Source organism: Saimiri boliviensis, chromosome 20 (genome assembly GCF_048565385.1).
Source record: "Saimiri boliviensis isolate mSaiBol1 chromosome 20, mSaiBol1.pri, whole genome shotgun sequence".
Classification (NCBI taxonomy): domain Eukaryota; kingdom Metazoa; phylum Chordata; class Mammalia; order Primates; family Cebidae; genus Saimiri; species Saimiri boliviensis.
In genome coordinates this window covers 24,592-44,767 of record NC_133468.1, presented here as the reverse complement: position 1 = coordinate 44,767, position 20,176 = coordinate 24,592, and the positions used below count along the sequence as shown (strand labels likewise).

Here is a 20,176-nt window from a genome sequence, read left to right as displayed (position 1 = left end):
GGGGTTTCATCATGTTGACCAGGATGGTCTCAATCTCTTGACCTCATGATCTACCCACCTCGGCCTCCCAAAGTGCTGGGATTACAGGCGTGAGCCACTGCGCCCCTTGGATTTTAATAAGAGTGAGTTATTTATATTTCTTTAACTTGCCACAATCAACCATACTTCTATTATTTTTATGTAATATGATTACCCTGTTAGTAGAAATATAAATGAAATCACTTTGAAACAGTAAGTGGCATTGCTCAGTAGAATTGACAATCCACAAATTTTATAACCCAGATATTCCACCTATCGGAAGATGCTGTCAGGAAAGAGAATCTCTTGATTATTTGCATGAGCAGACATGCTCACAAAACCAAAATACAAAAATAAATCCAATGTACAACAGCAAAAAATGAATAAATTTATTATGCACCATTTATCCAAACTTGGGTTATCCACTCGCTCTTGATTTTTTACATAAATAGATCTAGACCTTTTAAATATATATATATATATATAGTCAAGTGTTAGGATGTCAGTCTTTTTGAGTAGAAGACATTGGAGAGAATTCCAAAAACGTGCTTCCAATCTGCTTTGGAAATGACATCTCCGGTATCTGGCCCAGATGGTATGCAGGGGTACACCAGTTCCCAGATTCTGTAGTTAAGGCTGCTGCTATAGCACTCACTTCTTCAAGTTCATGGTGACCAGGAGACCTCAGCAGCCAAGAGCTTCTTCTGATACTGGCCTTTTTTCAAATTTGCAGTGGAGCACCTCAGAGATGACATTTCTACCTAAACAGCTTTACAAGTGGCCCAGAAGGCAAGTTTCCAGGGAGTCCTGAAGTGTGGATTGAAACCAAGTTGTTTTTTTTTTTTTTTTTTTTTCCTTTGTAAGCGGTGTATTTTAAATAACTTTCAAGATACACATATTTTTTTTCCTTTAAAAAAGTCTGCTGTAGCAGTTCTGTTCTTGAATTTTGCTGGTCATCCTCATGGTCCCGAGCCCCCAAACTCTGGGTTGTGGAGGCAGCCGAGGCGGAGGCTGGGGGGCCCACACGGCCTGTCCTGGCGGTGCTCGCAGCACTGGCGGAGCAGCTGGACCCCATCTTGCCACAGCTCACGCATGGCCAGCATGTGAGCGAAAACGTCCATTTATTTCAAAGCAGTAATAATTTAAAATTATAAAAACCTTTCCGCCACTGAACGCTTAGAAGGTGCGGTCAGACAGCGAGGCCAGGGAGGCCGGGGTGCCCCGGCAGGGGCCGTATGGCGCCTGCCTTCCCCAGCCAGGGGGCCCGTGGGCCGGGCTCGGGTCTCGCCCCGTACAGGCCGGGCCCGCGGTGCCGACCAGCCAGGAGCGGCGCCGCCGGGGCACACGGTCTGCGAGGGCCACGTGGCGCCGGCCGGGGGTGGGGGGCAGAGGCCCCGCACTTTCCCCGGAGCCTCGGGTCCCCCGGGCGGGGGTGGGTGCGGACCGGGGTGGTGCCGGCAGACGCGGGCTCAGGGGCTCCTTGCGGCGTTCTCGTTGCCGGGCGAGCTGGAGGCGGAGGAGGACGCGGAGACGCTCAGCCCCGCCAGGCCCGGGGCGTTCGTGGCCGAGTTCTGTCCCGTGAGGCTTTTCCGGCAGCCGGGGCAGCCGCCGCGCTTGGCGGGGACAGCGGCGAGGGCGGGAGAAGGGGCAGGTCGGGGCGGGCGCGCGGGCGGGCACCCCCTGCTCCCGCCAGGGCACCCCGCGGCCTCGCGGACCCGGGGGTGCAGGGCAGCCGCCGCCCGCGCCGGCCCGGCGCACGGTCGTCCTCGCACACGGGCGCTCCCGCCCGGAGCCCGGTGCCCCTCGGGGCCGGGGCGGCGGGCAGGGCCTGGGTCTTCTCCGTCCGCCGGTGGGGGCCGCGTTCTCAGACGGATTGAGCGGCCGCGTGAGGACGGCGTCCGGGCCGCGGTCCGCGGGGTCGGAGGGCGGAGCTCCCCAGGGACCCGGGCCGGGGACCGCGGCGGGCGCGATGTCCGTCGGCGCCGGGCGACCCCCTCCAGCGTGGGGGCGCCTTCGTGTCGGCCGGTGGCCCGCCGCGGGGGGAGGCGGCGCGGGGCCCCGGGGGCGGGTGCCGGGACTCGGGCTCTCGCTCCCCCCGGCGCTCGGGGTCCCTGCCGTCGTCAGCCTGCGCCCCCGGAGGGAGCGTGGGGGTCTCGACGCCGCCGTCAGCGATGCCGAGAGCGAACTGTCTGCGGCCCTGCGGTCCTGAGGTCCTGGGCCACGTTCTCCAAAGGCAGCCGGTTCCAGCGGTTCCGGTCCGTGAGGGCTGCGGAGGGGGCAGAACCATCCTCTGTGCCCCTGGTCTCTTCTGGAAGCTCCTCGATGAAACCAGACTCGCGTCTTGGGCAGATATAATCCGGCAGGCGTGGGACGATCTCCACGGAGCAGCAGTGGCAGAAGCACCGTCCGGGCTGTGGCGACGCCTCGCCATGGCCTACTCTGTGCCACCCACCCCCAGTACTTCAAGTCCAGGAAAGTAGACGTATGAGCCACAAAAGGCTGGATTACCAATAACTACACATCTTCTCTCGCAGTAATAAAGTTCTAGCCCAGACACTTTTTAGAGTGATTGTGCTTAACGAAGAGTAGAGTTGATGAATGAAGATTCTGTGTATTGACTTAAAGGAAAAAATAAGTCCTTTGCTTCCTCTTTTTCAGAAAATTTCTGATGGGTGTTCACCGATTTGTCTCTCTCTTTCTCAAGTCGTTCAGTCTTCAGAGACAGCTTATACATCTCCAGGGCCATTTCCACATCATCTGGGCTTGGCAGGCGCTGCATGAGCTTTCTGCCTGTGAGCACCTGCTCGCAGCCTTCGGACACCGCCCAGCCACATCCGGGCACTTCTGGGTACCAGGTACCAGCTTCTTCCCTCTGAGCAAGTGATACTTTTCGAACTGACCAAAAGTTTTTCATGTGCAGCACCACAGCAACTTTCAACATTCAGTGAGGGCAAGATGTGGGGGGACTCTTCATTGGCTTCTCAAACTTCACCCTGGAAACAATAGCAATTCCTTATATGTGCTCATCACATATGATTTAGACTTCTCCTTACACTTTACTAGACAATATTTCATTGCTCAAATTCTATTATAATTAATCATTCTTTATATTAACTTTCCTTATTCACATTATTATGTATTTTCTTTGTCTTGATGGTCCATGAATCTTATTTTCATTTGAATAAATGCTATCTATCTAGCTGAACACTTAAAAACCTGTGGGAAAAAATCAAGTACCATAAAAATATACATGGCATGATTGCATTTATAAAAAATAGTAAACTACATAAAACAAAAACATAAAACATGTAAATAATATAGCCATGTATGATAAAATCATAAAGAATAACAGGAAATAAACATAACAATTCAAGAAAGTGAAAAAGCACAACTGTCGTGAATACATAGGGGACCCAAAGATATTGAAAATATTATTTTCTTAATATAGCTAGTAGGTTCACAAATGTTCACTTCATTACTATTTTTCTCTACCTTGTGTGTTATATGATAGTGTTTTATATAAAATACTTTTAATAAAAAATTATTTCCTATGCTATAGAGTGATTACATTTACTAAAAGTGTAATTTAATTAGTTTCTCAACCATGTGCTGAGCTAGTGATCCTCTGAGCCCTGGGGGGCCAGGCAGGGCGTGAGGCCTCCGCCTTGGAGCAGTTGTGCATGTTCCCCAGTGCGCTCTAGGACACACTGATGCTTTCCTATGTGTGAAGTGACATGAACAGATTAGACTTGATTCCCTGATAATGCCAGATGAGGGTTTTACCATATTTACCCATTCCCCTTGGATGTTTTACTGAGTTTGATTCTTCCATTTCAGAATAACCTTGCCTAATTATTATTTTTTTTATTTTTAGTCCATAACAAGGAAATAAAAGAACAATATATACACAGATAAATATATGAACACTCACATGACTGTATATAATGTCTAGCTTTATTTCTAATATACTCCTTTAAACTTCACCAATATACCCATCATAAGTCTTTCTGAATGATATACCACAAAAATCTCTATGGATTCTCTAAAGAACCCTCTCAGGCTGCTTCTTTCAAAGCCTCTGCAGCTGCCTGCACTGTGAAGGCTGCAACAGCAGTCTTTCTCTTCACTTCTCCCTTAGTTTTGCAAAGATCCACTTTGGTTTCAATATCAAGCAGAGCATCAGAAATTCCTGAAAATGACTCCCTTGAATACTTGCTGTGGCTGCTTGGAGCATGGATGACATGCCTGTTGATAAAACAGTATGGTCTTTATTAGTTGCCTAAATGTTACAGAAGAGAAACACAAGAGCATGCTACCATTTTAACATTGAATATTTCTAATTTAACAATTTGAACAAGTCACTTGTCAACTGAACTTCCACATTCAATCATCTCTAAAGACTAGTCTGGCCAGGGAAGGTAGTACAAGCCTGTAATCCCAGCCGCTTGGGAGCCAGAGGTGGGCTGATCACAAGGTCAGGGGTGCGAGACTAGCCTGGAAAGCATGATGAAACTCCGACTACTAAAATTACAAAAAGTTAGCCAGGCATGGTGGCGCATGCCTGTAGACCCAGCTACTCAGGAGGAGGGAGAATTGCTTGAACCCGGCAGGCAGAGGTTGCAGTGAGCTGATTATGCCACTGAACTCCAGCCTGACCTATAGAGAGAGACTGTCTCAAAAAAAAAAAAAATGATAGTCTATGAAATACATATTAATTAATTATATTTTCACTTTGAGCAAAAACTTAAAGTGGTAAGTGGTTCAGTGCTACAACAGTAACAATATAGAAAACACAGCAATCATTCTTGATAAGAGTATTTAGTTACAATTTTCCAAATTCTTCAAAATAAATTACACACAGTTTGTATTAGTATTTCACAGAGAAGAAAACTGAGGTCTGAGAAATCAAGTGACTGAAGTATCTGTCTCAAGGCACATTACAAATAAGTCCTGATTTTTTAATGCATTATAATAAGTTATAGCACAACAGTGATCATTAAAGTCTTGTTTGTGATTAGCCAAAATTTTATTTTTTTGTTCTTTTTTAAAAAGTCACACTATCATGTTAGAATATGTGACATAAAACATGAAGAATCATCAGAAACAATTTTGTAATGTTTCACATGACCACGGCAGAAGAATATTTTACAGTAGGAGCTCAGATAGTTCATGCAATAGACCGGGAAGAGAAGAACAAACTCTGACGTAAATAAATAAGCTCCAGAGCAGTGGCTCATGCTTTTAATCTCATAAATTTGGGAGGCTGAGGTGGGAGGACTGCTTGAGGCCAGGAGTTGGAGACCATCCTGGGCAACATAGGGACACCCTATCTGGACAAATAAAAGTACAAATGTTAGCTGAGCATTGTGGCACGTGACTAGTCCTAGTGATTTTGGAGCCTGAGGTGGGAAGATTGATTGAGCACAGGTGTTTGAGGCTGCAGTGAGCTAAGATTCCACCACTGACCTCCAGCTTGGGAGACAGTGTGAGAACCTGTAGCTTAAGAACAACAACAAAATAAGCAGGGCAATGGGTAAGTTAAAAATATGCTGCCATTGCCTAGCCAATCAGACTTTCTAAAACATCCTCTTATTCCTGAGCCCAACTCTTTGATAATCCCTGGACAGAAAGACAGAGTCATTTCTGGCTGTCCAATGACCTAACCCCTTCTGCGATACATATAAGATCAACCTGGAGATGGTCAATGTTTGGTAGAAAAAATTGTGATAGTCAAGATGTAGGAGGAAAAGCACCTCTAAATACCAAACATAGAAAAAATACATATATATGTTTATTATATACATTACATATAGAAGGATTTACTGGGTTTTGTGTATACATAAACAAAAATATATTTAAAATAGGAAAGGGGCCAGAATTATACACATAAGAATATAATCCTTTTATGATTTTTCTGATGGAACTAGGGAGATGTTTAATTTCTGCCGTGGCTTTCTTGATCTTTACATTTTCTAAAATAAACATATATTCTTTTAAAATAAGAAACAGAAAGATACTGAAAATAAAGATATGCAAAAATTATATTACGTTGCATGAGAATATATTATATTTATCATTTACTACATATATTTTGAAATGTTCTAATGGCTTGCAAGAAATCAACTATGATATTTTTCCACAGGACAAAAAAGAGGAAAATTGATATTGTAAGAGGGAGTCATTTTTTCTTTTCCTACCTATAAAAAAGTCTATCTGGTAACCCTAAAGATCAATAAAGGCTCATTACAGAAACATCAGGTGATCATTAATCATTCTCAAAAATATTGGAAAGCAAAATAAAACGAATATAGTTTTAGTTTCATGAAAATGTATTTCCATACACAAAATAAAATTTCAGAACAAAACTGATTTTAATCAGTCATCTATGGGGATTGGGTCCAGGACTTGGATAAATATCGAAATTTGTGCATACTCAAGTCCTGCAGAAAAGACATGCATATATAAAAAGTTGTCCCTCTTCTGTGGAATTAACAGGCTGACGGTGAACAAACCACTCAACAAATCAAATTGATATATCAGTATAATAATCCAGATGGTAGTGAAAATTATTTAATATTTCATCTTTTTGAGTGATTTTCAGAATAATTTAAGTACAGCATTCACAGAGCCAGATAAGATGTTCTAGATCACCTTCCCGTGCCTCAGTGAGGAAATGTAGCTGAGTATGTGGAATCTGAAGCCACATCTAGTCCCCTTGGGCTAACTAGCATAATATAACTCTCACCACATGCTTCATGCCCTTTGACATCCTGATCTTCACATTGTTAAGACAGTGAAGTAGGCAATAATATAAAACAGAAAATAATTCCAAAAATCATGTCTAAGAGTCCAAATGGAATGTATCAGTTCTGCTTTATTTTTTTTGTTGTTTTTAGAAACACATTCATAATTCTCTTACCTTATATTTTTTGTTAGTTCTTTATTAGCTACATCTGAGCTTCTCAGATTCAGGCTCATGTCCTGAGTATCATTCTGTGATGAAAGTTGTAACATAACAAAGCTAAATGAAAAATAACTGTTGAGATTTGTTCCAAAGAAATAAAGTCACTCACTTTAGAGCCTTTTTACTGGATTTGTGTCTTTTCTACTTTGTGATTTTTTAGCAAAATCATTTTCTGTATGCAATACTAATATTTAAAAATATAAGTTTGAAAACAAAAAAATAATTTGGCAAGTTATAGCTCACCATCTTTAAAAGTAAAATGTTGGCCATTCACATATGTGGTTCCTTGCTTTCAATACTGTATTGTATTCTGTTTTCTTAAGAGATAGATCTCTCACCAGGCTGGATTGCAGAGGCTTGCTCACACCTCACTACAGCCTCAAACTCCTGGGCTCAAGCAATCCTCCTTTCTCGATTTCCTAAGTACCTGGGATTACAGTGAATAATACTGTATTTTCTATCCACCCTTACTTGCTGATGCAAAATATACAGATAGAAAGGGCTGACTGTATTTATTTTTAATAAATAATGTGCTTAAGTAGACCTGTACAATTCAAGTCACTATTTTTCAAGCATTAAATGTATATTTTAACATCCTATTATAGGCAAATTAAGAACGATAGCATACACAGGTACCATATTTTTAAGTCTTACGAAATACTATTGTGCTGAGGCTTTTAAAAGCACAGAAACAGCTGCATATGCCAATGGGAATAATGATAGTGATTATTATTTATGCCAGAATAATAAATAACTGATAACCCCAGATATGCAAATACTGACAAGACTTTCTTCACCTAGGTGTCCTAGTAAGCTACTCACAGAAGTAATATCAATATTAAAATAAGATAACCTACTAATGTTTAGTAAGATGCCTGACAAATTGTAAGTATTTACCAAATGTTAACTAATAATATTCTTATTTTTAAAGCTAAACCTGTTAGGAACACGCAACATAGCATTTATTTCAGTCTTTCTACAATATTTGGCTGTCTGCTGTGATTTAAACACTTTCACAGAACTCACATTCCAAAAGGAGTGATGGGGTTGCTATTGCCATAAGAGTGATTCAGCATAACTGAAAGTGTGTCAACATGCCCTGAGTAGATGAACTCTGAGTCACTGAATTCAACATACCAATTCTGTCACAACTTAATTAACCAATGAGAAGCAATCATTCCATTAAGAAAGGATTAATTATGTTATTCATTAATTTAGCACTTTCATTTTGTAATTTAGTTTTACTAACAGTTAGCATTTACAACTGGCTGATCATTTTCTATGAGCCAATTATTGTATTGAATATTTACACAATATGTGATTTTTAATCTTCAGAGCAATTCTCCAAGTTGGGCAGGGCAGAAGCCCCATTTCGTAGCTGAGATAAAAAAAAGATCAGGAGTTAAGTAACTTGCCTAAATCAGTACTAGTTTTAGAATGAAATAGGAGGTCCATATTGTTAATTCAGTTGTACCCTGTTGACAAAGGAAAAATATAAATAACTAAAACCCCCATAATTTGAATTTTGGCTATGTTCAATATTTATGAATTTAGTATCATGAACTCACATTTTGTAATAGTATATGGTAAATGAAACACAGAATCCCTGTTAGCAGCTCCCATAAACAGATGAGACAATCAAATGAAACATAATTTTAATAAAATGCTATGAGCTTCTGAATCAAAATTACAAGGCATTGCTACAAATACAAAAATTGATGTGGTTACCATATGTAAAGCATGTACACATATAAACACACACACACACACACACACACACAAATTCTCTTTCTCTGTATCTTGTGTTAACACGCTGTATCCTTTGTTACAGGGGAAAGAAATGATACAAGAAAAGAAGGATGAAGACACAGTTCTTCCTTTGGTTTCAAAGGTTTGGATGGAAATTCAACATTTAGCTTAATTTACTTAGTGAGAAATTATTATGTGCAATGCACTGCTCAGTTGTTTCAGGAATTGTAAACATCAAATAGAGACACAGACTGGATCTTTACTATTATTTGGAGAAAATGAAACAAATATAGAAATAAGGAAGAAAAAGCTATGTGTCCTAAACAAACCATGTTTCTAATGATGAGGCATTTTGTCAAGGAGGGAAAACATCATTTTTCTTTTCAAGTTAGAAAATCAGCTTCATGGAATACACCGTGTTTGAAATCTACTGAAAGTGTTATTCTCGTTATTGACTTCTTACCCACAAAAAAAAAAAAATTGGAAAGAATTATAAACAATAAGGAAACAATTCTCCCAATATTTCCCTAAAGATAACACAATTATTATACTAATTGATTAAATCCCTTTAATTTTTTCTATATTTGTTAAAGTAATCAAATTCTATTTACAATTTTATATGCTTTCTGCTTACTTTATATTTTGTCACATATATCTTAGTATATTGTATTCCTAATCATCAATTTTTTTATATTTATTTATTGATTTATGTGTTTTGGAGACAGAATCTCACTATATCATTGCAGTGGCATGATCTCGGCTCACTGCGACCTCCGCCTCCCAGGCACAAGCGATTCTTCCGCCTCTGCCTCCATAGTAGCTGGGACTACAGGTGCCTGCCACTGCACCTGGCTAGAGCTTTCTAGACTTTCTCCCTATAACCCTTGAGCTGGGATGAGCAGAGCCAGGTAATATAGGAGGGAATCGTATGTCCCACGGCTGCTGAGAGGCCCTTGGAAGGCTTCATCTGTAGCACAAGGAGAAGGAGAAATATTCCTTCTGGAGTGGGGAGGCCAGGAGTAGCCTTAGATTAAATTCTTACATTACCATAAAAGTGAATTGCTGGGGGCTGTGGCTCAGGCTGCAATTCCAGCACTTTTGTAGTCCAAGGCAGGCAGATCACTTGAGGTCAGGAATTCCAGATAAATCTAGCCAACATAGTGAAACCCCCTCCTACTAAAAATGCAAAAAAAAAAGTTAGCCAGGCCCGGCAGCGGGCACCTGTAATCCCAGCTACTTGGGAGGCCGAGGCAGGAGAATTGCTTGAACTTCAGAGGCGGAGGTTTCAGTGAACTGCGATAGCTTCGCGGCACTCCAGCCTGGGCGACACAGCGAAACGTCATTAAGAAAAAAAAAAAAAACAACCTTTTGTTTTGAAGAAACTTAATCAACTGTGTTAACACCCACCTACGCCCTCTGAAATCCAATTAGAGGAAAGGGGTGTGGTCTTCAGAGACGTATAAAAGGACACCGCAAGAGCCAAGCTCATTCTTCTCCAGCATCCACAGAGTGGCTTTGCAACTGGCCTTGGAGACTTCCAAAAGCTACCGCCACTGCGCCGTGAGACCCTGATCCCTGAGCTGACTTCATCTTTTTGGACAGCAAGCTTTGGTGAGAACGTAGATCTATTTCTGAGGTAAGTGTACACTTTCCAGAGTAGGAGCTGCTATTAGGTTACAAACCAAAACAAACAAAATTTGGGGACTTTATCTGCAAACTTAGATTTTTTTTTTTAGATGAAATGATGTCATTTTCTGAGTTTTAAAAACAGCTCCATTTCTTTTTTTAAATTATTTTAAACATAACCCATAGGTTTACAAGCTCCATTTAACCTATTTACAAATTAAACATTTTTGTCATCTGTCTTGCTGCATGATCCTCAAATTAATGTTATGATTAATTTTTTACTTAACGTATTTTTTAGTTGTTTTATAGATTATAATCATTTTGCAGTAGTTTCCAAATATCTAGTAATTTTTTAATCTCTGAAGACTCTGTAAATGGGTTAGGAGTGTTGTAATCTATGTGTAAAAATGTGTTATATTCTACTCTACTAGGGAAAATGTGCCTATGTTGCAATGTATGCCTGTACATAGGTAGAGTGCTTTGAATGATTTGGGCAAACATTTTTTTCTAAAACACGGTAAAAGTCTCTTCAGAAACCTCAGTTCCTCTGTGGGAGAAAGCCAGAAATGGCTATCCATGTAGGAAAGTCTCACGGGCAACTATGCAGAAATATCAGAAATAGAGGGTTTCTGTATTTATACTGTGTAGAAACCAGGATTTTAGATTTTTCCTTTCTTTGTCTCTTTCTTTGTTTTAGACAGGGACACACAGCCTAGAGTGCAGTGGTGGAAATAATCCTCACTACTGGCTCTACTTAATACCTCAAGCAATTCTTCAGCCTCATCCCCCAAAGTAGATGGGACTACAGGCATGGACCACCATGTTGGGCTTTACATATATAATCTATATAGTGTGTGTGTGTGTGTGTGTGTGTGTGTGTGTGTGTGTTTAAAGATGGGGTTTCACCATGTTGGTCAGGCTGGTCTTGAACTCCCGACCTCAAGTGATCCACCTGCCTTGGCCTCCAAAGTGCTTGGATTACAGGCATAAACCACCAGGCCCGGCTGTGTGTGTGTGTTTTTAGAGACAGGCTGATCTAGACACTTTGCCATCATGTCGCCCAGTCTAGAACTGAGCTCAAAAAATCTGCCTGACTTGGTCTCCCAAAATGCTAGGATTACAAGTTTGAGCTACCTTGCCTGGCCTATGTTTTCTTCCCCCACCCCTTCCATTTAAAACACCACCTTACTGTCTAGTGCCTTTTATTACTGCATGATACCATTTTTCTGACTGTGTGAAAGAGTAATGACAATGCTTCCAAAGGGCTTAGAAAACATTTCTGTCCTCTGTATACCCTTCTATATTTTATCAATATATCCCCAAACTAACAGACAGTCCAGGAATAGTAAACATGCCACAAAGTTTTTGTTGATTGAATGAACACAGCAGCCTAAAAAATGATTGTTTGTTCTATCTTGGAGAAGTACCTTTACCTTGGTTTGTTTTGCCTTGGAGTGTAAAGGCTAGCTTTGCCTGATTTTGGACAAAGAATGACCTCTGCTTTATTTTCAAGCAGGGGCCCTCTGGACAACTCTGAGGGATCCTTGTTACAGTTAAATCAAACGATGAGAGTAGAAGAGCTTAGTTAGCATCCCCTCTCCAAACCAGTCCCTGGCAATTTAGAGTGTAACTACCCCATGAGTTGATAGCTTGATTAAATCCTAGAAGCCCAAGCAACTTGGTGGACACTAACACCTCAAAAAACTGACATTCTTCTGTGCAAAAGAGTTGGGTTTGGAAAGCTGGTTGTGCGTTGATTGGAGAACAATCACATTTTTCTACAGAGGTTGATGGCTCTTAGTGCCTCAGTTTTCTATTTGTCCTATCTCGGTCATTGCAAATGAAAGCCAATTCTCTAGAAAAAAAAAAAAAAAAGATGTTATTTGTTCACAACCTGATTGAAACTTTGCTTGGATCTTTGTCTCTCCAGGGCAGAAGATTAAATTCTTGTGGTTTTCTTCCCTCAGGAAAATGGACTCAGACTTCCCACAGGCCTTCCAGAAGGAACTCACCTGTGTCATCTGCCTGAACTACCTGGTAGACCCTGTCACCATAGGCTGTGGGCACAGCTTCTGTAGACCCTGCCTCTGCCTTTCCTGGGAAGAAGCCCAAAGTCCTGCCAACTGCCCTGCGTGCAGGGAACCATCACACCAAAAGGATTTCAAAACTAACATTTTTCTGAAGAATTTAGTGACGATTGCCAGGAAAGCCAGTGTCTGGCAATTCCTGAGCTCTGAGACACAACTATGTGGGATCCATAGGGAAACAAAGAAGATGTTCTGTGCCACGGACAAGAGTCTGCTCTGCTCACTGTGCTCTAACTCTCAGGAGCACGGGGCTCACAAACACTGTCCCATTGAAGGGGCAGCTGAAGAACACCGGGTAAGACACAGTGCTGGGATCACCTGCAGGCTGGAGGGTGGAGGAGTTAAAGAGATGAGAAGGGAGATGAGAACCATTGTGGTGATCACTCCATCCTTTACTGAGTGCCAGGTGCTTTTGGAGGTACCAATGATGAAATTTTGAATTCAATATGCAACTATACCTGCCTTCACAAAGCCTGCACCCAAAAAGAGGGTGATTAAGTGAATGTCACTATTACTTTGACTCTACAGTATAACACTAAAGGCATCGAAAAGCTACCAAAACTACAAGAACAAAGAAAATACATTTTGGAAATGTATTTAATCTTACTGGACAAATGACAAAAGCAGGCGGCCAGCATAGTGGAAGGGTGTTTCACTGATCATTACCTAGGTTACAAGAAATCTTCACTCACCAGTTCCCTAAACTGTTATACATCTGAAACCTCAGATTTGAAAATACCGAGGATGAGCAGTGAAAAAACTTGGTTTATTTTCCTCTCTCTAGTCTGTTCATACATTTTAACCCTTGCCTGCGTATCTCACTCAGAGTATGGAATCTATGGTATTTGATTTTCTGTTGCTCACCCTCATAATTCTTTTGCAGGAGAAGCTCTTAAAGCAAATGAGGATTTTATGGGAAAAAATTCAAGAAAATCAGAGAAATCTAAGTGAGGAGGAAAAAACAAGCATGCTCTGGAGTGTAAGTATGAGATCATGTGTCTTCAGGACATGTTTGAGACAGGCATGCCGAGAACATTTATATTAGCCACTTGAGTTGAAATTCTCATATGCCAGATTTTGTCATATGTTTATTTATAGCCTGGAAAACAACCTGACTGTTCAGCATAACAATTTTCAGGTGTTCTGGAAATGTTTTTCAGATAAGTAAATATATATATGTATATTTACATATATAAATATGTATATATATATATATGTAAATTCTGAGAGGCCAGTATGTGCTTAAAATTAATCAGTATTTCAGGCAGAGGTTTCTGTATGAGATGAATTATGTAATACGGATTAAATAATACATAAATGAGAAATAAAGGCATTTAGCGGTAAATATGATGTTGCTCCTAGGGAAAAAAGTGGGTGGAAACAGTAATTTAAGAACTATGCCTGTGTTAGTGAAATCTGATAGCAAAGGACCCAGACCATGATGCCTGTTTGAGTAGGAGAAAATGTAACATGATGAAAAGCTGAGGAGAAGAAACGAAAATGACGAGGGGAGTGAGAGAACAGTTTGTCAATATTGGGAGGAGAAACACAATGGAATGGGGATTCGTGTTCTTAGAATGGTGAGGCGAGACTGTAGCTTTAGACAGAAGAAGGGAGGAGACAGAGCAGAGGTAGTCAGTTTCAGAGATGGGGGCTACAATGTTTATTGAGATCTTTTTTGTGTGACGGCTTCTGACCCTGATTAGAATATACTGACAACATTTACTAAGAATGACTGTTTAGGCTGTGAAGTACAAAGATTTGAGACTACAGACTAATTGAGTAACAAATATATATATTGTTGATGATGATTTAACAATCAATGATAAATTTTACTTGTTTCCTAGTGGTATTTCAGACTTGAGAGGACATATATTTAAACATTTAAATCTAAAGGGCTTTTATGCAGGTGTTCAAGAATTGATGAATTATAAACATTTTGAAGGAAGGTCTTTTTTTAGGTTCTGCGGTACATGTGCAGGTCATGGAAGATTGTTGCATAGGTACATTCATGGCAAGGTGGTTTGTTGCCCCCATCCCCCCATCACCTATAACTGACATTTCTCCCCACGTTATCCCTCCTACCTTCCCTCCCACTATTCCCCCCAGCACCCACAATGGACCTCAGTGTGTGAGGCTCCCATCTCTGTGTCCACATGTTCTCATTGTTCAACGTCCACCTATGAGTGAGAACATGTGGTGTTTGATTTTCTGTTCTTGTGTCAGTTTTTTGAGAATGATGGTTTCCAGGTTCATCCATGTCCCAACAAAGGACACAAACTCATCATTTCTTATAGCTGCATAGTATTCCATGGTGTATATGTGCTACATTTTCTTTGTCCAGTCTATCATCAATGGGCATTTGGGTTGGTTTCAGGTCTTTGCTATTGTACACAGGGCTGCAATGAACACATGTGTGCATGTGTCTTTATAATAGAATGATTTCTAGTCCTTTAGGTATACACCGAGTAATGAGATTGCTGGGTCAAGTGGAATTTCTATTTCTAGATCCTTGAGGAATTGCCACACTGTCTTCCACAATGGTTGAACTAATTTACACTCCCATCAACAGTGTAAAAGCATTCCTATTTCTCCACATCCTCTCCAGCATCTGTTGTCTCCTGATTTTTTAATGATCGCCATTCTAACTGATGTGAGGTGGTATCTCAATGTGGTTTTGGTTTGCATTTCTCTAATGCCCAGTGATGATGAGCATTTTTCATGTTTCTTGGCCTCACATATATCTTCTTTTGAAATGTATCTGTTCATATCCTTTGCCCACTGTTGGATGGGTTTGTTGGTTTTTTTCCTGTAAATCTGTTTTAGTTCTTTGTAGATTCTGGGTATTAGCCCTTTGTCAGATGGGTGGACTGTGGATATCGCTCTGGTTCTGTGTCTCACTCAGTGGGAGCTGCACTCTAGAGAAGCTTCCTTTCAACCATCCTGGTCTCCCCTAAGGAAGATCTTTTTAACTTATCCTAGTGTTTGTAAAGAATGAAAATTAAACGAAGGAAAGGTCAGGATGAATTAGTGGGTTCTGTGAGGTGGAAGTCGACCTGGGTATGTAACCTACAAAATCCATGTCTCTCCAGGTCTATGCCCTTCTTCGTACACAGATGATCAGGGTTGAGTATATGAAGGTGCATCCAGTTCTCCATAAGGAAGAAAAACAACATTTAGAGAGACTGGGCAAGGAACACGAAGAGATATTTCCACAACTCCAGAGAAGTTGCATCAACATGCATCAAAAGAAGAAGCACTTGAAAGAAATGTATCGGGAACTAATGGAAATGTGTCATAAACCAGATGTGGAGCTGCTCCAGGTAAGAACTGAGGATGTCCCTTGAGACACTTCATATTAGCTGACATTTACATCTTTGCTTTTCATTGGGTACCAAAGACATACTTCATCTCCTGCATTGATGGTGATAGACATTCCCACCTAGTTATAGAGATAAACTACAAATCCTAACCTAATCATAGAAACAAAGCTTTAGGGAGCTGTGCAGATAGATTTCCACAGAACATTTTCCACCTCAAGCTTTCTTCTCCAGTTCATTTCATTAAAACTCTGGAAGAGAAAACATTCATGTGAAAATAATATTTTTATCTATGTTGGATGATACATAGAAATTATGAAGAAACTAACATTTCCTTCTTCCTTTTTTTGGGCAGTCCTAGGTTTGAAATGCCCTTGACTTGAGCCACATTGCCCCTCAGGAACTAGCCCTGGAAAAGACCACATTGTAGACAGCTGCAGCAATGCACAGTCACTACTCAACCTTTCTCTCTCACTCAGATCCAGGGTCCTGAATTTATCAGAAACAGATTCTGTCAATTGGTCTTACTGGTATTAATGTGAGAAATGATAATACATTTTAAAAGACCTGCAGTGATAGTACGTAGTACTTCGAAAGTTTTCAAAACCTAAAGACTAGACAGGTGGAATCTAACAACTTGTGTGTTCATTTGCTTCCTTCTTTTGAGACAGAGTGTTGTTCTGTCACCCAGTCTGAGTGCGGTGGCCTAATCTCAACTCACTGCAACCTCTACCTCCTGTGTTCAAGCAATTCTCCTGCCACACCCTCCCCAGTAGCTGGGACTACAGGCATGCACCATGACACCCAGTTAATTTTTTTGTATTTTTATCAGAGATGAGGTTTTGCCATGTTGGCCAGGCTAGTCAGGATCTCCTGTCCTCAGGTGATCCATTCACCTTGGCCTCCCGAAGCGTTGGAAATACAGATATGAGCCACTACACCCAGCCAGAATAACAACTTTCTAAAGAAGTATCTTTTTTCTCTCTCTCTTTACAGGATTTGGGAGACATCATGGCAAGGTATGTTTTTGGTCATCATTGCAGGCCGAAGCACAAGGTGTGCTATGAAAAACATCAAGCTGTTTTCAACAAAGTGAAAACATAATTTGTTAACATAATGTGTCAGTGTGATTGTGTGTGTATGTGTGTGTACTCAGGTGTTCGTGTGTTATGTTGAATATGTTTTCTTATGCCCTGTATCAGATTTTAATCTTTTCTTACTTTCCCAAGTGACTCAGGGGGTAATGTTTTGAAGAGTTCAATGCAGAAGTTACTAGGATATAGTTGCCTAATTTTAAGATTCAGAATCATAATTAGAAACAAACTATTTGGTGGCAGATAGAGAGAGAGGCAATTATCTTTCAGTGGTAGTAGGTTAGAAATGGAGTGAATCCTTAGAAAGATTCCCTAAGAGAGCCATAAACCCATCCTAGGATTGTGGAGTTACATGACAATATCAGAAGTGGGTTTGAATGAAGGATTTCCTGTTGGAATCTATTTCTTAAACACAGACACCAGAAAGGTTAACCAACTGCACCTGCTTCCTTGCAGGAGCGAGTCCGTGCTGCTGCACATGCCCCAGCCTGTGAATCCAGAGTTAACTGCAGGGCCCATCACTGGACTGGTGCACAGGCTCAACCGCTTCCGAGGTGAGTGTTGCCGTCTTGCTGGGATCAATATGTAATGTCTTCAAGTATGGTTTCTATGGGCAGTTTTCCTAGTGTAATGATATTTCATCTGGAAGAAACTAGTTTGTGAATAAGTCTTTATATTTATAGTTTCACTATCATCAAACAGACTAAACTAAAAGCTGGTAAAATGTAATAAGAATCAGCCATATAACATTACTTAGAAAAACATAAAACATGCAGAATGGCTCCTTAGGACTTAGAAACATTCTCTGACAAAATTTCATGTATACAAGTATTACATGCGGTATACAGAACTGAGTTAATTCAGGACATTTCAACTTCAAATTAAGTGCTGTTAATGATTGTGATTTGGTGACAGTGTTTTTTTTTTTTTAAGTAAACTTCAGGTGAAGTTTCATAGCATTTGTAATTTTAATCATGTGCATTTTAATCAACCAAAACACCCATGAGTAACTTAAATAACAATGCAAATCTGAGAATCTGCAAACAATAGGAAAGTGATTTGGTGGTTGATGAGCCCTTAGATAGAACTCCAGGACAGATCATGATCAATCAGGCAGATAAAAGAAGTCTGTGCTGAAATCCAGCATGAAAGTCAGATAATTCCTGCAAGGAATCTGCACTTTCCAGAAGATGGATTCAGATTTTCTCTTTAAGTATGAATTTGCTTACTTAAGTGGCAGATCATATTTCTGGCAAAGTGATAATTTTTTTAGGTGTAAGAATGGCTCCCCACCTCGTCTCCTGTCCCCAGCCTCCTGCTCTTCCCTGACAGGGAAGAGGAAATGCACATATATTTTATTGCCATGGACTTGGATGCAGTGCAAGAGCTTCCAGTTTTTCCGTTGTTATAAGAAGTAGCTGACTAGACTTAGGCATGACAATCCTCCCCTTATATTTTTGAGTTTATAGAAATTGTGGTCCTTGTAGTTTAGCCATGTACTTATGCAGGTATCCTAACACCCTCTGATTCCAACATTTTTCCAGACAAAAGTTGCCTTTTAATCTTGACCTGTGGTTTCTAGTGAGAGTCTCTTTCTTATCTGAACCTAAGAATGTATAAGCTGCTTTTCGCTGGAACATTCTCTTTTTTCTACAGTGGAAATTTCCTTCAATTATGAAGTAAGCAATCACAATATCAGCCTGTTTGAGGATGTGAGAAGTTGGATGTGTAGACCTGAACGGGAAGGTGGATCTGTGAATTCTGACAGACCTGACTATTTTGCTGCATGGGGAGCCCAGGGCTTCTCCTCTGGGAAACACTATTGGGAGCTGGATGTGGACGACTCTTGGGACTGGGCTCTGGGTGTCTGTAAGGACTCCCAGATAAGGAAGAATGGCACCATGATTACATCTGTGGACATATTTCTTCTTTTATGTGTGAAGGTGAATCATCATTTCCGTCTCTTGACCAGCTCTCCAATGCTTGCTCACTATGTAGAGAAACCTCTGGGCCGGGTTGGTGTGTTTCTGGATTTTGAAAGTGGAAATCTGAGTTTTTTGAATGTAGCCAAGAATTCCCTCATATGGCGTTACCCGGATGGCTCCTTAAATTTCCCTGTCAGGCCTGTCTTTTACACTGGCCACAGATGATTAAGATAAAGAAAGCTGACTGTTTGGGAACTGCATGTACAAGGGAGTCCTTCACTGTTCAAGCAAAGGAATCATACTGTTCGGGCTTTTTTTCTGTTTTAGTGTCACTTTATTACAGTTAAATAAAAAATATGTAAAATGCAAAATAGTTTTGTATGCTTTTCTACAATTAAAATAATCTCTAATGGCCCATTACCTAAAGTGTATATTGTGATTTTCAACTGCTTTGTGAATTTATTGGATGGAATTCTGGAAATATGTGGGTGTGTGATTCCAGCTGAATGATCTCAGGCAGGAACATAATTTGCACACCATGGACAGACAGGATTTTGTACAATGCATTTGCAAGTGTGGGAGCTCCCTCCTATTGATACAATAAAGTCTGCACCTCATCACTTTAGGGGGAACATTTATTTTACACCTAAATTGTCACTGAATCTTTGGGCAAAAATGAGGATTTAACAGGCATGTGTCCTATGGTGACAAAAACACATTCTGAGAAAGCATTATTAAGTAATTTTTATCGCTGTGTGAACATCAGAGTGAACTTACAAAAACCTAGATAGAACAGCCATCTGCAGACATGGGCCAAATGGTGCAGCCTGAGGAGCCTTGCTTCTCTGAGAACTTGCCAGCAATGCCTGAGCTAGAACCCAAAAGGTTTAACCCACATTGACTTCTGTAGCTGTTTAAAAAAGCAAACAGCATCACCCAGGGGAAAATAGACAGAGGAGCAGACTGTCTGCTTTAAAATGTGTTTATATTTAAAATTCACACAGATTGTGAATTCTCACTGATAACCAAGACCTGAGACATCATCATCACCTCATGTTACAGTGGGAACACATTAGTGTCAGGAAAAAAAGAAAACAAGACAAAACAAGCAAAACCCAGTTCTGATAAAAACCCAGATTCTAGTGAGTCAACTGAGTCTGTCTACCTACCACATGGTCATTTTCATGATCACCAATTAAATAATGGCAACAGATGTTCCACTCCCAGTCTAGCAGATGATCCTGACTGATGTCTGGGGTTCCTCAGTTGGGGCTGTTACCTCGAATATATTCAAAGGGCCTCTTCACGTAGCCACTTGGGCTTGCTCACAGCATGGTAGTTACCTTTCCACGGTGAAGATTCCCACAGAGTCAGGAGAAGTGTTATTATGCTA

The 20,176-nt window shown here is 40.9% G+C and overlaps 1 protein-coding gene, 1 long non-coding RNA gene and 1 pseudogene across 2 annotated transcripts; 1 reads left to right on the top strand and 2 right to left on the bottom strand.

The window, feature by feature from the left end:
* Positions 1 to 1,194: 1,194 nt before the first annotated feature.
* LOC141582497 (uncharacterized) lies at positions 1,195 to 2,959 on the bottom strand (annotated as a pseudogene).
* A 7,274-nt stretch (positions 2,960 to 10,233) lies between these two features.
* LOC120363150 (tripartite motif-containing protein 43-like) lies at positions 10,234 to 19,120 on the top strand. Its single transcript, XM_039467325.2, has 7 exons — positions 10,234 to 10,367; positions 12,325 to 12,739; positions 13,328 to 13,423; positions 15,537 to 15,767; positions 16,761 to 16,783; positions 17,315 to 17,412; positions 18,515 to 19,120. The coding sequence occupies exons 2-7, from the start codon at positions 12,329 to 12,331 to the stop codon at positions 19,006 to 19,008; spliced, it is 1,353 nt and encodes a 450-aa protein (XP_039323259.2). The 5' UTR covers positions 10,234 to 10,367; positions 12,325 to 12,328; the 3' UTR covers positions 19,009 to 19,120.
* Positions 12,187 to 13,587, bottom strand: LOC141582437 (uncharacterized). Its single transcript, XR_012515281.1, has 2 exons — positions 12,954 to 13,587; positions 12,187 to 12,917 (listed from the first exon to the last, which is right to left on the bottom strand). It is a non-coding gene; the product is annotated as an uncharacterized LOC141582437 (long non-coding RNA).
* Positions 19,121 to 20,176: the final 1,056 nt, after the last annotated feature.